Source organism: Balaenoptera ricei, chromosome 18, assembly GCF_028023285.1.
Source record: "Balaenoptera ricei isolate mBalRic1 chromosome 18, mBalRic1.hap2, whole genome shotgun sequence".
NCBI lineage: Eukaryota > Metazoa > Chordata > Mammalia > Artiodactyla > Balaenopteridae > Balaenoptera > Balaenoptera ricei.
The window spans coordinates 21222596-21236570 of NC_082656.1; the positions used below are offsets into that span (position 1 = coordinate 21222596).

Sequence of the window (13975 nt, forward strand, 5' to 3'; positions counted from 1 at the left end):
AGTTATACATATACATGTATCTATTCTTTTTCAAATTCTTTTCCCATTTAGGTTGTTACATAATATTGAGCAGAGTTCCCTGTGCTATACAGCAGGTCCTTGTTGATTATCCATTTTTTAAAAATAGATCTTTATTGGAGTATAATTGCTTCACAATACCGTGTTAGTTTCTATTGCACAACAAAGCGAATCAGCCATATGCATACACAGGTCCCCATATATCCTCCCTCTTGAGCCTCCCTCCCATCCTCCCTATCCCACCCCTCTAGGTCCTCGCAAAGCACCGAGCTGATCTCCCTGTGCTATGCTGCTGCTTCCCACTAGCCAACTATTTTACATTCGATAGTGTATATACGTCAATGCTACTCTCACTTCGCACCAGCTTCACCCTCCCACCCCATGTCGTCAAGTCCATTCTCTATGCCTACCTCTATGCCCTGCCACTAGGTTTATCAGTACCATTTTTTTTTTCTTTTTAGATTCCATATATATGCGTTAGCATATGGTATTTGTTTTTCTCTTTCTGACTTACTTCCCTCTGTATGACAGACTCTAGGTCCATCCACCTCACTACAAATAACTCAATTGTGTTTCTTTTTATGGCTAATATTCCATTGTATATATGTGCCACATCTTCTTTATCCATTCGTCTGTCGATGGACACTTAGATCGGTTCCATGTCCTGGCTATTGTAAATAGTGCTACAATGAACACTGTGGTACATGTCTCTTTTTGAATTATGGTTTTCTCAGGGTATATGCCCAGTAGTGGGATTGCTGGGTCATATGGTAGTTCTATTTTTAGGTTTTTAAGGAACCTCCGTACTGTTTTCCATAGTGGTTGTATCAATTTACATTCCCACCAACAGTGCAGGAGGGTTCCCTTTTCACCACACCCTTTCCAGCATTTATTGTTTCTAGCTTTTTTGATAATGGCTATTCTGACTGGTGTGAGGTGATACCTCATTGTAGTTTTGATTTGCATTTCTATAATAATTAGCGATGTTGAGCATCTTTTCATGTGCCTCTTGGCCATCTGTATGTCTTCCTTGCTGAAATGTCTATTTAGGTCTTCTGCCCATTTTTTAACTGGATTGTTTGTTTTTTTGATATTGAGCTCCATGAGCTGTTTGTATATTTTGGAGATTAATCCTTTGTCTGTTGTTTCATTTGCAAATACTTTCTCCCATTCTGAGGGTTGTCTTTTTGTCTTGTTTATGGTTTCCTTTGCTGTGCAAAAGGTTTTAGGTTTAATTAAGTCCCATTTGTTTATTTTTGCTTTTATTTCTGTTACTCTAGGAGGTGGGTCAAAAAAGATCTTGCTGTGGTTTATGTCAGAGTGTTATTCCTATGTTTTCCTCTAAAAGTTTTATATTGTCTGGTCTTACATTTAAGGCTTTATTTAATCCATTTGGAGTTTACTTTTGTGTATGGTGTTAGGTAGTGTTCTAATTTCATTCTTTTACATGTAGCTGTCCAGTTTTCCCAGCACCACTTATTGAAGAGGCTGTCTTTTCTCCATTGTATGTTCTTGCCTCCTTTGTCATAAATTAGGTGCCCATATGTGCGTGGGTTTATCTCTGGCCATTCTATCCTGTACCATTGATCTGTATTTCTGTTTTTGTGCCAGTACCACACTGTCTTGATTACTGTAACTTTGTGGTATAGTTTGAAGTCAGGGAGCCTGACTCCTCCAACTCCATTTTCTTTCTCAAGATTGCTTTGGCTATTTGGGGTCTTTTGTGTTTCCATATGAACTGTAAGATTTTTTGCTCTAATTCTGTGAAGAAATGCCATTGGTAGTTTGATAGGGATTGCATTGGATCTGTAGATTGCTTTGGGTAGTATAGTCATTTTCACAAAAATGACTCTTCCAGTCCAAGAACATGGTATATTTCTCCATCTGTTTATGTCATCTTTGATTTCTTTCATCAGTGTTTTCTAGTTTTCTGAGTACAAGTCTTTTGCCTCCTTAGGCAGGTTTATTCCTAGGTATTTTATTCTTTTTGTTGCAATGATAAGTGGAGTGTTTCCTTAATTTCTCTTTCTGATTTTTTCTTGTTGGTGTATAGGAATGCCAGAGATTTCTGTGCATTAATTTTGTATCCTGCAACTTTACCAAATTCATTGATTAGCTCTAGTAGTTTTCTGGTGGCATCTTTAGGATTTTCTATGTATAGTATCATGTCATCGGTAAATAGTGACAGCTTTACTTCTTCTTTTCCAATTTGTATTCCTTTTCTTTCTTTTTCTTCTCTGATTGCCATGGCCAGGACTTCCAAAACTCTGTTGAATAAGAGTGGTGAGAGTGGACATCCTTGTCTCGTTCCTGATCCTAGTGGAAATGCTTTCAGTTTTTCACCATTGAGTATGATGCTTGCTGTGGGTTTGTCATATATGGCCTTATTATGTTGAGGTAGGTTCCCTCTGTGCCCATTTTCTGGAGAGTTTTTATCATAAGTGGGTGTTGAATTTTCTCAAAAGCTTTTTCTGCATCTATTGAGATGATCATGTGGTTTTCATATGGGTTTTACTCCTTAATTTGTTAGTGTGCATTGATTGATTTGCGTATATTGAAGAATCCTTGCATCCCTGGGATAAATCCCACTTGATCATGGTGTATGATCCTTTTTATGTGTTGTTGGATTCTGTTTGCTAGTATTTTGTTCAGGATTTTTGCATCTCTGTTCATCAGTGATATTGGTCTATAATTTTCTTTTTTTGTGATATCTTTTTCTGGTTTTGGTATCAGGGTGATGGTGGCTTCATAGAATGAATTTTGGAGTGTTTCTCCCTCAGCAATTTTCTGGAAGAATTTGAGAAAGATCGGTGTTAGCTCTTCTCTAAATGTTTGATAGAATTTGCCTGTGAAGCCATCTGGTCCTGGACTTTTGTTTGTTGGAAAATTTTAAATTACGGTTTCAATTTCGTTACTTGTGTTAGGTCTGTTTATATTTTCTAATTCTTCCTGGTTCAGTCTTGGAAAATAGTACCTTTCCAAGAATTTGTCCATTTCTTCGTGGTTGTCCATTTTATTGGCATATAGTTGTTTGTAGTAGTCTCTTATAATGCCTTATAATCCTTTGTATTTCTGCAGTGTCAGTTGTGATTTCCCATTTTTCATTTCTAATTTTATTGAGTTACGTCCTCTCCCTTTTTTTCTTCATGAGTCTGGCTAAGGGTTTATCAATTTTGTTTATCTTCTCAAAAAACCAGCTTTTAGTTTTATTGATCTTTGCTATTGTTTTCTTTGTTTCTATTTCATTTATTTCTGCTCTGATCTTTATGATTTCTTTCCTTCTACTGACTTTGAGTTTTCTTTGTTCTTCTTTCTCTAGTTGTTTTAAGTGTAGGGTAGATTGTTTATTTGAGATTTTTCTTGTTTCTTGAGGTGAGATTGAATTGCTATAAACTTCTCTCTTAGAACTGCTTTTGCTGTGTCCCATAGGTTTTGGGTCGTCGTGTTTTCATTGTCATTTGTTTCTATGTATTTTTTTATTTCTTCTTTGATTTCTTCAGTGATGTCTTGGTTATTTAGTAGCATACTGTTTAGCCTCCATGTATTTGTGTTTTATACAGTTTTTTCCTGTAATTGATTTCCAACCTCATAGTGTTGTGGTCAGAAAAGATGCTTGATACAATTTCAATTTTCCTGAATTTTCTGAGGCTTGATTTGTGACCCAAGATGTGATCTATCCTGGAGAATATTCCATGTGCACTTGAGAAGAAAGTGTAATCTGCTGTTTTTGGATGGAATGTCCTATAAATATTATTTAAATCTATCTGGTCTATTGTGTCATTTAAAGCTTGTGTTTCCTTATTTATTTTCTGTTTGGATGATCTGTCCACTGGTGTAAGTGGGGTGTTAAAGACCCCTACTATTATTGTGTTACTGTCGATTTCCTCTTTTATAGCTGTTAGCAGTTGCCTTATGTATTGAGGTGCTCCTATGTTGGGTGCATATATATTTATAATTGTTATATCTTCTTCTTGGATTGATCCCTTGATCATTAAGTAGTGTCCTTCCTTGTCTCTTGTAACATTCTTTATTTTAAAGTCTATTTTATCTGATATGATCATTGCTACTCCAGCTTTCTTTTGATTTCCACTTGCATGGAATATCTTTTTCCATCCCTTCACTTTCAGTCTGTATGTGTCCCTAGGTCTGAAGTGGGTCTCTTGTAGACAGCATATAAATGGGTCTTGTTTTTGTATCCATTCAACGAGCCTATGTCTTTTGGTTGGAGCATTTAATCCATTCACGTTTAAGGTAATTGTCAATATGTATGTTCCTATTACCATTTTCTTAATTGTTTTGGGTTTGTTTTTGTAGGTGCTTTTCTTCTCTTGTGTTTCCCACTTAAAGAAGTTCCTTTAGCATTTGCTGTAGAGCTGGTTTGGTGGTGCTGAATTCACTTAGCTTTTGCTTGTCTGTAAAGCTTTTGATTTCTCCATCGAATCTGAATGAGATCCTTGCTGGGTCGAGTAATCTTGGTTGTAGGTTCTTCCCTTTCATCACTTTAAGTATATCATGCCACTCCTTTCTGGCTTGTAGAGTTTCTGCTGAGAAATCAGCTGTTAACGTTAAGGGAGTTCCCTTGTATGTTATTTGTCGTTTTTCCCTTGCTGCTTTCAATAATTTTTCTTTGTCTTTAGTTTTTACCAATTTGATTACTATGTGTCTCGGCATGTTTCTCCTTGGGTTCATCCTGTGTGGGACTGTCTGCGCTTCCTGGACTTGGGTGGTTATTTCCATTCCCATATTAGGGAAGTTTTTGACTATAATCTCTTCAAATGTTTTCTCAGGTCCTTTCTCTCTCTCTTCTCCTTCTGGGACCCCTATAATACGAATATTGTTGCGTTTAATGTTGTCCCAGAGGTCTCTTAGGCTGTCTTCATTTCTTTTCATTCTTTTTTCTTTATTCTGTTCCACAGAAGTGAATTCCACCATTCTGTCCTCCAGGTCACTTAATCCGTTCTTCTGCCTCAGTTATTCTGCTATTGATTCCTTCTAGTGTGTTTTTCATTTGAGTTATTGTATTGTTCATCTCTGTTTGTTCTTTAATTCTTCTAGGTCTTTGTTAAACATTTCTTGCATCTTCTCGATCTTTGCCTCCATTCTTTTTCCGAGGTCCTGGATCATCTTCACTATCATTACTCTGAATTCTTTTTCTGGAAGGTTGCCTATCTCCACTTCATTTAGTTGTTTTTCTGGGGTTTTATCTTGTGCCTTCATCTGGTACATAGCCCTCTGCCTTTTCATCTTGTCTATCTTTCTGTGAATGTGGTTTTTGTTCCACAGGCTGCAGGATTGTAGTTCTTCTTGCGCCTGCTGTCTGCTCTCTCGTGGATGAGGCTGTTTTCTCCTGCTTTTAACACTTATAAGTTTCCTTTTGCTTTCTAACTTATTTTTTTACAAAAATGGGATAATATTTCTTACAATTCTCCACTCACTTCTTGCTCCTCTCTCTTAATGCATCATGTAAATCTCCCCCAAGTTAACTATTTTAACTAACTCTTTCTTTATAATGACTACAAAACATTCTAGAATGTGGAGACATCACCAACATTCAACAATGCTGTTACTGATAAGCGCTCATGTGGTTTCCAGTTATTGTTACTATGAATCATCTTGTGATACATATCCTTGGACATATGTCCTTTATCACTGGTTGAATAGTTTACGCTTAACTGTACCAATGATTGGCACCAAATCTCTGAATCCATTGTTTCTGGGAGCTCCTCTTTCTCTCTTTTGATAATCAAGTCTCCATAGGCTTATTTCCAGAGTTTAGAATCTTTTAATCAGGCTTTCCAAAATAAACCATCCTCCACCCTGGCGTCAAAATTATTCTTATAAATCACAAGTCAAATGATGTCACTTTCTTAACTCCTAATTGCCTACTAGATAAAGGCCAAATTTCTCAGCGTGCATTGGAAAACTTCTCTAGGAGAGAACTAACATAAGTTTCTAAACTCACTTCTGTTTGGCTACCATTCTTCTCTTGCCCTAAACACCTAAATCCTACAGTTGGCAAAAATAAACAGCTTGCCGTTTTCCCAACAATGCCCTTTTGTCTCCTGCCAGTCTGCCGTTACACTGCTTACTTACCCAGTTACCTCTTCCATGAAGCCTTTGCTCATAATGACAAGCAGAAATTATCATAACCTTCTGTGCTTCTGGAGTTCTCAGTACATGTTTTTGTTTTATTTTTTAAATAAAATTTTATTTGAAATATTTTTAGATTTACAGAAAAGTTGCAAAGATATTACAGAGAGTTTCTCTATACCGTGCACCCAGTTTCACCTGTTGTTAGCATTTTATATTATCATGGTATATTTGTTAAAACTAAGAAACCAACATTGGTACACTACTCTTAACAAAACTGCAGGCTTTCTATAGATTACACCAGTTTTTCCACAATTCTGTTCCAAGACCCAATCCAGGATACAGTGTTTCATCATATTGCAGATGTTCAATTTCTTGAGTGACATTCTTTTACATACATTGTCCAGTGTTTTATTTGTTTCAGGCAGGAGGGTAAACTTGGTCCCTGTTTCTCCATCTTGACTGGAAGCAAAATCTAAGGTTATTTTGAAATCTGTGGTGAGGTCCTCTTTTCTTTCAACATTTTGTTTCCTTTTTACAATTTCCTAGAAGCCCCTCCCAATATAATTTATCTTATTTTCACTTTTTATTTAATATCAAAATCCTGTTTTATTTTTTTCCCCCAGTGGCCAGGTTTTATCTGCTCTTCCTAGAACCTCCAGGCAAGTTCAAATTCTGCAGAATACTACTACAACATATGAGGTAACTTCTCCCTCATTTATCTTCTTATTGTTTATATTTTATACAAGTCTGGTGTGCCATGTTCTCTCCTCTATGTCGTCTGACTTATATACAGCTGGTATAAACCCCTCTCCTTGTAGCCTTTTCCTCCTTCCCATAATCACATGATTTTACTGGTTCCCCAAATCAAACTTTCTTCATTTGTGCTATTGGCTTTTCAACCAATTACATGACAGTACCTAGGCATTGAAAGTGTGAACTTACTGGTTCATTCCTGGGTTTCAGCACCAAAAAATAAAAGGGGGGGGGGGTACTTACAAAGATGCTACAGTAACAGAAATCCAGTAGATCTTTGTTTAAAAAGCAATAATACTTAACCAAGGTGTAAGCATAAAAATCACAAAGAAAAATTTATTAAAATTTTCATGCCTGGGACTCAACTCCCCAGAAAATAGAAAACTGATGCATTACAAAATATCCTGATAGAATATTGATGGCTCCATGGTTGTTGGGTTAGGGCTCTCTGAGAAGCAGAGGTCAAAACTATATTAGAGATGTGAGAGACTTGTTAGGGGGGTGCTTGTGAAGGATGAAGAGGAGGGAGCTGGAGGTGGCAGAGAGTACCCACAGACCATCAAGCAGCTCTGACACGTGTGCAGAAAGGAGGGTTGTGCGTGGACAACCTCTAGACCGCAGGGCAGTCCCAATGAAGGTTTGGCTGGACCATGATAAGTCCTTAAGCCAAAGACATCTGTAAGAGGAAACCCTAATCTAGCAGGAACGGGGCTGCAATAATACACCCGCAGTGCTCTGTCATTGGCTGGCTGCAGCCCTGGAGAAGCCGGGGGGGGGGGAATCAAGAGGGACAACAGCGGGGAAGGTTAGTGAACTAAGCCTCTCCCAACAGAAGAGCTGCCCGGCGCGTCCTCACAGCCACCACACCGTGGACAGAGGAAATACTGCCAGAGGAAGCATCCGAGATTCAGGACTTAGATCTTGTTCTGCCACTTCTTGGTGTGTGATTTTAGGCGACTTAGCTTCGAGCCTTAATTTCTTCATCTGAACAATGAAAATAATAACACCTGCTTAGTTTATGGCAAAATGTTGTTATAATGATCAAAGGCAATGAGTGTGAAAGTGCTTTAAAAAAAAGCTCAGTAAAATGGAAAAAAAATGTAAATATTATGTATGGGAAGAAATTTCCCAAAGGCAATTAGATTAAAGAAAAGGGACACTAACATCATAATAGTATCAAGGATATGGAATTTTTATTAAAGAAAAGCAACATTTAATCAATTTTCTTTCTAGACAAACTTTCATTTCTCTTTAAACATTTGACATACACATCCAGTTCTACATTGGGACATAAATATATTCATTCATGAATTCATTAATTAGTTCATTGCCTCGCCAAATATTTATTGAGTACCTAGTAAGTTCCAGGCTCTCTTTAGCCACTGGGGTTACAGAAAAGAATAAAACAAGCCCCCTGTAAAAGAAATGTTTACACTACCACATGTGTAAATGGGGACCAGTGACCAGGAATGTCATTTTTATTTCCCTTATAAAAACCCTTTTATGGCTTTAGCTACAGACGAGAATGATGTGAAAAACTGTCTTTGTTTTTATCAATTTTCCCCCTTGAAACCGCAGATTGTCCTCTGGCAGCCAGTAACAGCTGAATTTATTACGAAGAGAAAAGAAGTCCATTTTTTTGTGAATGCGTCTGATGTAAGCAACGTGAAAGCCCATTTAAATGAGAGCAGAATTCCGTTCAGGTAGGCATGATTCCGTATTTACTGAGCAGCTATTCTAAGCACCTATGATGCATTTTACTAGTGGATGGTGTCATTGCTTCCTGGAAAAATAAATACTTACACTAAACATGGCAACATGGAAATCTCTGGAACGGATTGGTGATGGAGCCCAAGGGGCTAGCTCTGTGACCCTGGACAAGTGGTTTACCTCTCATGACCTTGGTCCCTTCTCTGAAAAGGACTCTTACCATTCCTCCGGGTTCCTTCCTTCTTATAGTTCCTCTACTCTGTGCCTGGACTCGGGGAGCAAAACTGTCACTCACTTTAGTAGGCTTTGTGGTATCTCTTGAAAAAGCAGCTGCTGAAGGAGATTTTGCTTCCTTCACAAGGTCAGTGAACATTCTGGAATGTCTGGCCCTAAACTAAAATTTGCATTAGGTATGATTTCTGTTCAGAGTTTATGCCTTCTTCCTTTTGGAGTCTCCTTTCTGTATCCATTGCCCAAGCTCCAGTGTCCCTCTGCTGCCCTGACACTTCCTGGAAGCCATGCTCTCTTCTGTGTATCAATGGGCGACCTTTGGATAATACACTATGATTATTATTAATAATATGTTATTGGTGTTTTCTGCCTTCCAGGAAAGGTGCTGAGCCTTTCTATACATTGTATCATTTAAACCTTATTTAATCCTGTGAAGTAAATACTATCCTCATTGTGCATATGAAAAACATTTTCAAAGGAATTTCTCAAGGTCAGCCAGCTAGAACGTGGCAGACCTAGGAGTCATACTCAGACCTTTCTGATGTCAAAGCCTTGGCTTTTACCCTCTGACCTAAGTAAAAGTAAAGAAAGCTTTATTAGAATGACAGCTAACTTTCAATTGTTCATCCCAGGTGACAGAATGGCTTCAGTCTGTCTTAATTAAGATGTTTTTGCCTAGTTAACTGTGTGATCCTTTGCAAGAGAAATTAAATGAGATCACTTTCCTGTACCTTCCCTATTCCTATGCTCTTATTTCTCTAGAGATTTGACCAACTTTGGCCATGCAGAACCTATACATGCATCTGGTGTATGTCAGTGACTCACAGGGAAAAATAAAAAGAAAAGGCTTTCTGCTTCTCCTCGGTCCTTAACTGAAAACAGAATAATACAGTGTTCCTCTGGATTGAAAAACATTGTCCATTAACCTGTATGTTCACCTAAAACACACTAATGAGTCACATTCAAGAAATGTTCATAATGTTGGAGAAGGGGTGAGATTTTGGAGGCCCTGAAAACATACCCCATAGGAGCCACTATCCCTCCAATGCCCATGAGGCTCTACCCAGAGGGCTTGTATATTTCAGCTTATCATAATGTTAGCTGGCGGTGTTTTCACCTTGTGCTTGTTAGATTTCTTAGTGACTTTTCCCCCTTGCTCACCTGTTGTGCCTGCAATGGGCCGTGCAGGAAAATCAGAGCCCTCTTTGGAAACCAGCTCATGCCCTGTTTCATAACCCAGGGTCTTGTTGGAAAATGTGGAAGATCTTATCCGGCAGCAGACTTCCAATGACACCATCAGCCCCCGGGCCTCCTCCTCCTACTATGAACAGTATCACTCACTAAGTGAGGTAAGCTGTCACGTTTCTCTTGAAAATTCCTATTTTTGTTTAACGAGCTTTGCCATTTCAGCCATGGGAAATTATTAGAGAATCATAATTGATGGAAGAGGGTGAAAAAAAAATCACAATTAGGTTGATTATACAGAAGTAATTCATCCTTTTGTAGATATCTTCCCTGGGAAGATTGTGTCATATTTTGGAAATTGCCTCTAAGCAGCCTGTTTGTCCATAGCTAAGAGTATCTCTGTTAGGAGTAACACTGCATTCTAAAGAACAACAGGAAATTGAAAATAGGGCCTTTCTATTGAAACTACCACAAAAAAATTAACAGTCCAATTAATCATGTCTCCTTAGACCATTATCCTAATTGTACTCTTACTGAATAATCGCCATATTATCTCACTGAATTAAAGGAATTTATTCACTTATATTTAGTACGCAATAAAGTGTTTAAGTGCATGTTATTCCTCTCAGAAGGAACCTATTTAAGTAATAATAGTAATAATAATAATGTTGATAATGCCTGTGTTTTAATATTTAAGAAATTGGTTTTTTTCCTATTAGTACTTATAGGTTCTGATTTTTCTAGAGGGAACCTAAGCAAGATATCCATGTTCAGTTGGCCTCAGTAAGCTTTCGCATCATACTCTAAGTGCCATTTCCCCATATTTGTTAGTTGAAAGGGTAAACCCCTTGGAGCACTTTCTTTTCAATATAATATACTCCAAGTAGTACAAATCCCTTGATACCTTCTATTCTTTCATGGGAGTCTGCTGCTATATTCCTTAATATAAGTATTTTTATCATCTTTGGCTAGGTGCCCAGAAACTGTTAAGAACCATATCCATATTTTTAAGACATCTAAGGCTTAAGTAATAAGAAAGTTTTCTATTGAATCTTCAAAAGCATCTGTTCTTTTCCAGTTAGTTAAACCAGAACTCAGTGTGCTTCTATAATCGATGTACCTGGCTGGTTGACGGGGATCTTAAAATTGCAACCCTCTCCTTTCTCTCTCCTACCTTGCCTCTGTCTATTCCACCTAGACCACCTCCCTCCAGCCTCCTACATCAGCCCTGCATGAGCAAACTTGAGGTCCAGAGTGGAGAGGCTGGGTAGGCACAATCTGCAAATGGAGAACCTAACTGTGTCAATGCTGTGTTGGGTTTGGTGGGAAGAGTGGAATGCCTTAAACAGAGGTATTTAAAAATATTTTTCTGGGAATTCCCTGGCAGTCCAGTGGTTAAGACTCTGTGCTTTCACTGCTGAGGACCCACATTCAATCCCTGGTTGCGGAACTAAGATCCCACAAGCCACACGGTGTAGCCTAAGTAAATAAATAAAGGATATGAACATTAAAAAAAATTTTTTTTCTGGTATATTTTAAATACTTTGTTCAAAGGGCTTATTTTTTTCTTACCCTTACCCCAGGAAAGAGTTGGAAAGACATGGGAGGAAAAAAGTATTAGTTTGCCCTACGCTGTATTAGTTGGTCATAACAAAGTGACATATATTGAGTGGCTTAAACAACAGAAGTTTACTCTTTCACAGTTCTGGAGGCTGGAAGTCCAAGGTCAAGGTGTCAGCAGGGCTGGTTTCTTCTGAGGCCTCTCTCCTTGACTTGCAGATGGCTACCTTCTTGCTGTGTCCTCACACGGCCATTTCTCTGTGTGTGCACATCCCTGGCGTCTCTCTGTCCGTGCTAATCTCCACTTCTTATAAGAACACCAGTCAGGTTGGATTAGGGTCCACACCAACAGCCTCATTTCAACTTAATTACCTCTTTAAAGGCCCTATCTCCAAATGCAGTCACATTCTAAGGTGCTGGAGGTTAAGGCTTCAACATATGAATTTGAGGGGGGACACAATTCATTTCATCACAATGACGTTCCAGAAAACAGTTTGGACCTCTCCTCGCTCCCGCGCCCAATCCTTTCTAAGAGGTTTGTAGGAACCGTGGCAATCTTGCTCCCCGGAAATCCTGCCAAGTCCTTTCTTCCCCTTCAACACTGATCTCTCCTTCAGTCCTCACCACACGTTCGCTTGAGGGGTAAGAGGGGTTTCTTTTGTCATTGACTCTCACTAGGAAATTTTAAGTGATCCCCTGCAGGGGAGAAAAACAAATGACTGAAAAACATCACTTAAAACAAATGGCAAAAGAAGAGAGTTATTCAAAGGATGTGACCATCATTACCGCAGATTGTGAAATGAATAAAGTTTTCCGTAAAGCTGCCTTTATATAACACAGCCTCCCTGTTGGAGGAATTCGACTGAACCATCAATGCTGTAACACAAAATAGTTTGATGTAGTAGTTCTCTCAGGTGTACACATGCCTTAGAGGAGTAACACGGTAAACAGAGGCCCAGTGAGGAAATCCCTGATGGTTAAATTTCCGGCACCTCAGACACTGACAGCACTGGTACTTGGCAGCAGGTAGGCCTTCCAGGAGCATCTGAACTCTCGGCACGAGACAACCACTCCCACACACCACTCACCCTAGTTATGTTCCTCTAAGAGGATCCAAGGGTAAATGGTGCTCCCGTTCCCATCAGCTAGGATTGCTATTTGAAATTACCTCTAGAAAAGTTCCCAGAGATAAGGCCATGGGTTGGTCATTCCCACTGCAGAAGGTATAAAAGTAAGTGGCCCCTGAGAAGTTGGTCTACATTAAAACATGGCCAGGCTCGATCATTCAATGCCTGCTTCCAGGTGGGCACTAGCCTAAAGTCAGACCCAGAAATTTTTGTTTTTTCTTTCTATTATAATCTTGACAGAATCACAGACCACTAGACTTCCACCCAGGAGAGAGGTCCGGAATCAAACTCCTTCCCTGGGTAGAAGAGAAATTTTTTTTCTCCAGATTGTTTTCGCCTTTGCTTCTCATCATTTCACAGATATTGTTGTGAGTCCACAGGTCTTCAGTAAGAAATAATGGCACCTCAATTTATCCTGTTCAAAGACAGTGCCCAGGATTTCCTTAGGTTACTCTTGAAAAGTGAATATTTTAAAAAAAAATCTCATATAGAAATGAACTCTTGAATGGTAAAGAGGATTTCATACACAGAGGCAGGGATTCAATGTGATGAGCCTTTAAAAATAACTTAAGGAGCGCTGCTTTGAAGATTATCTTTTCCTACTTTGTCGTAAGTTTCTTAGTACTTTTTCCCTAAACCTTGATATTTTTCAAAACTTTAGCTTTATTGATTTTTCTAAACAGCAGAAGAAACACCCTGCCCCAAGTGTTTTAGTTCCTCATTCTCTCCACATACAAGTGTTTTCGAGGGATTGCCCTTCCTCGAAGAAGTGGTCTGTTTCCTTTGTCAGGAAAATGCTTTGAACTTGCTCTGTGACTGCTGGTTTCTGCTCTGATAGATCTATTCTTGGATAGAAGTTATGCCTGAGTGGTATCCTGATATGGTTGAAAAAATCCACATTGGATCCTCATATGAGAAGTACCCACTTTATGTTTTAAAGGTATGTTATGGGAAGAGTCGTTGACCTTTCAACTTTGGGAGATGGGTTAATTCTCCAGCAGTGCTTGTTATTACTTGGATTTTTTTTTTTTTTGAGTTCTGGAAATATGTGTATTATAAGTGTTCCTCAACTTTAATATCCAGCTTTTAGGGATTGGTTATTACCTTTAAATTTTTTTCCTTTACTAATGTAGTATTGGTCTAAGAGTATCAACTCTGTGACATAGATAAGCCATTTAACCTTCCTGGGCTTTAATGCCTACCTTCATAAAATGAGGGGAGTGGTCTAGATTAAATTTCAAATCCTGTTTTATTAACACCACCACCTCTGACTAACTGACTTAGGCAAAAAAAAAAAA

At 38.5% G+C, this 13975-nt stretch overlaps 1 protein-coding gene across 1 annotated transcript in view; it reads left to right on the forward strand.

The window, feature by feature from the left end:
- The window catches only part of CPB2 (carboxypeptidase B2), a 40537-nt gene that overhangs the window by 860 nt on the left and 25702 nt on the right, over window positions 1-13975 (forward strand). The window contains exons 3-6 of the mRNA XM_059903424.1: window positions 6735-6810; window positions 8443-8567; window positions 10046-10154; window positions 13516-13617. Coding sequence (XP_059759407.1) covers window positions 6735-6810; window positions 8443-8567; window positions 10046-10154; window positions 13516-13617 — 412 coding nt within the window. The remainder of the gene's footprint in view (window positions 1-6734; window positions 6811-8442; window positions 8568-10045; window positions 10155-13515; window positions 13618-13975) is intronic.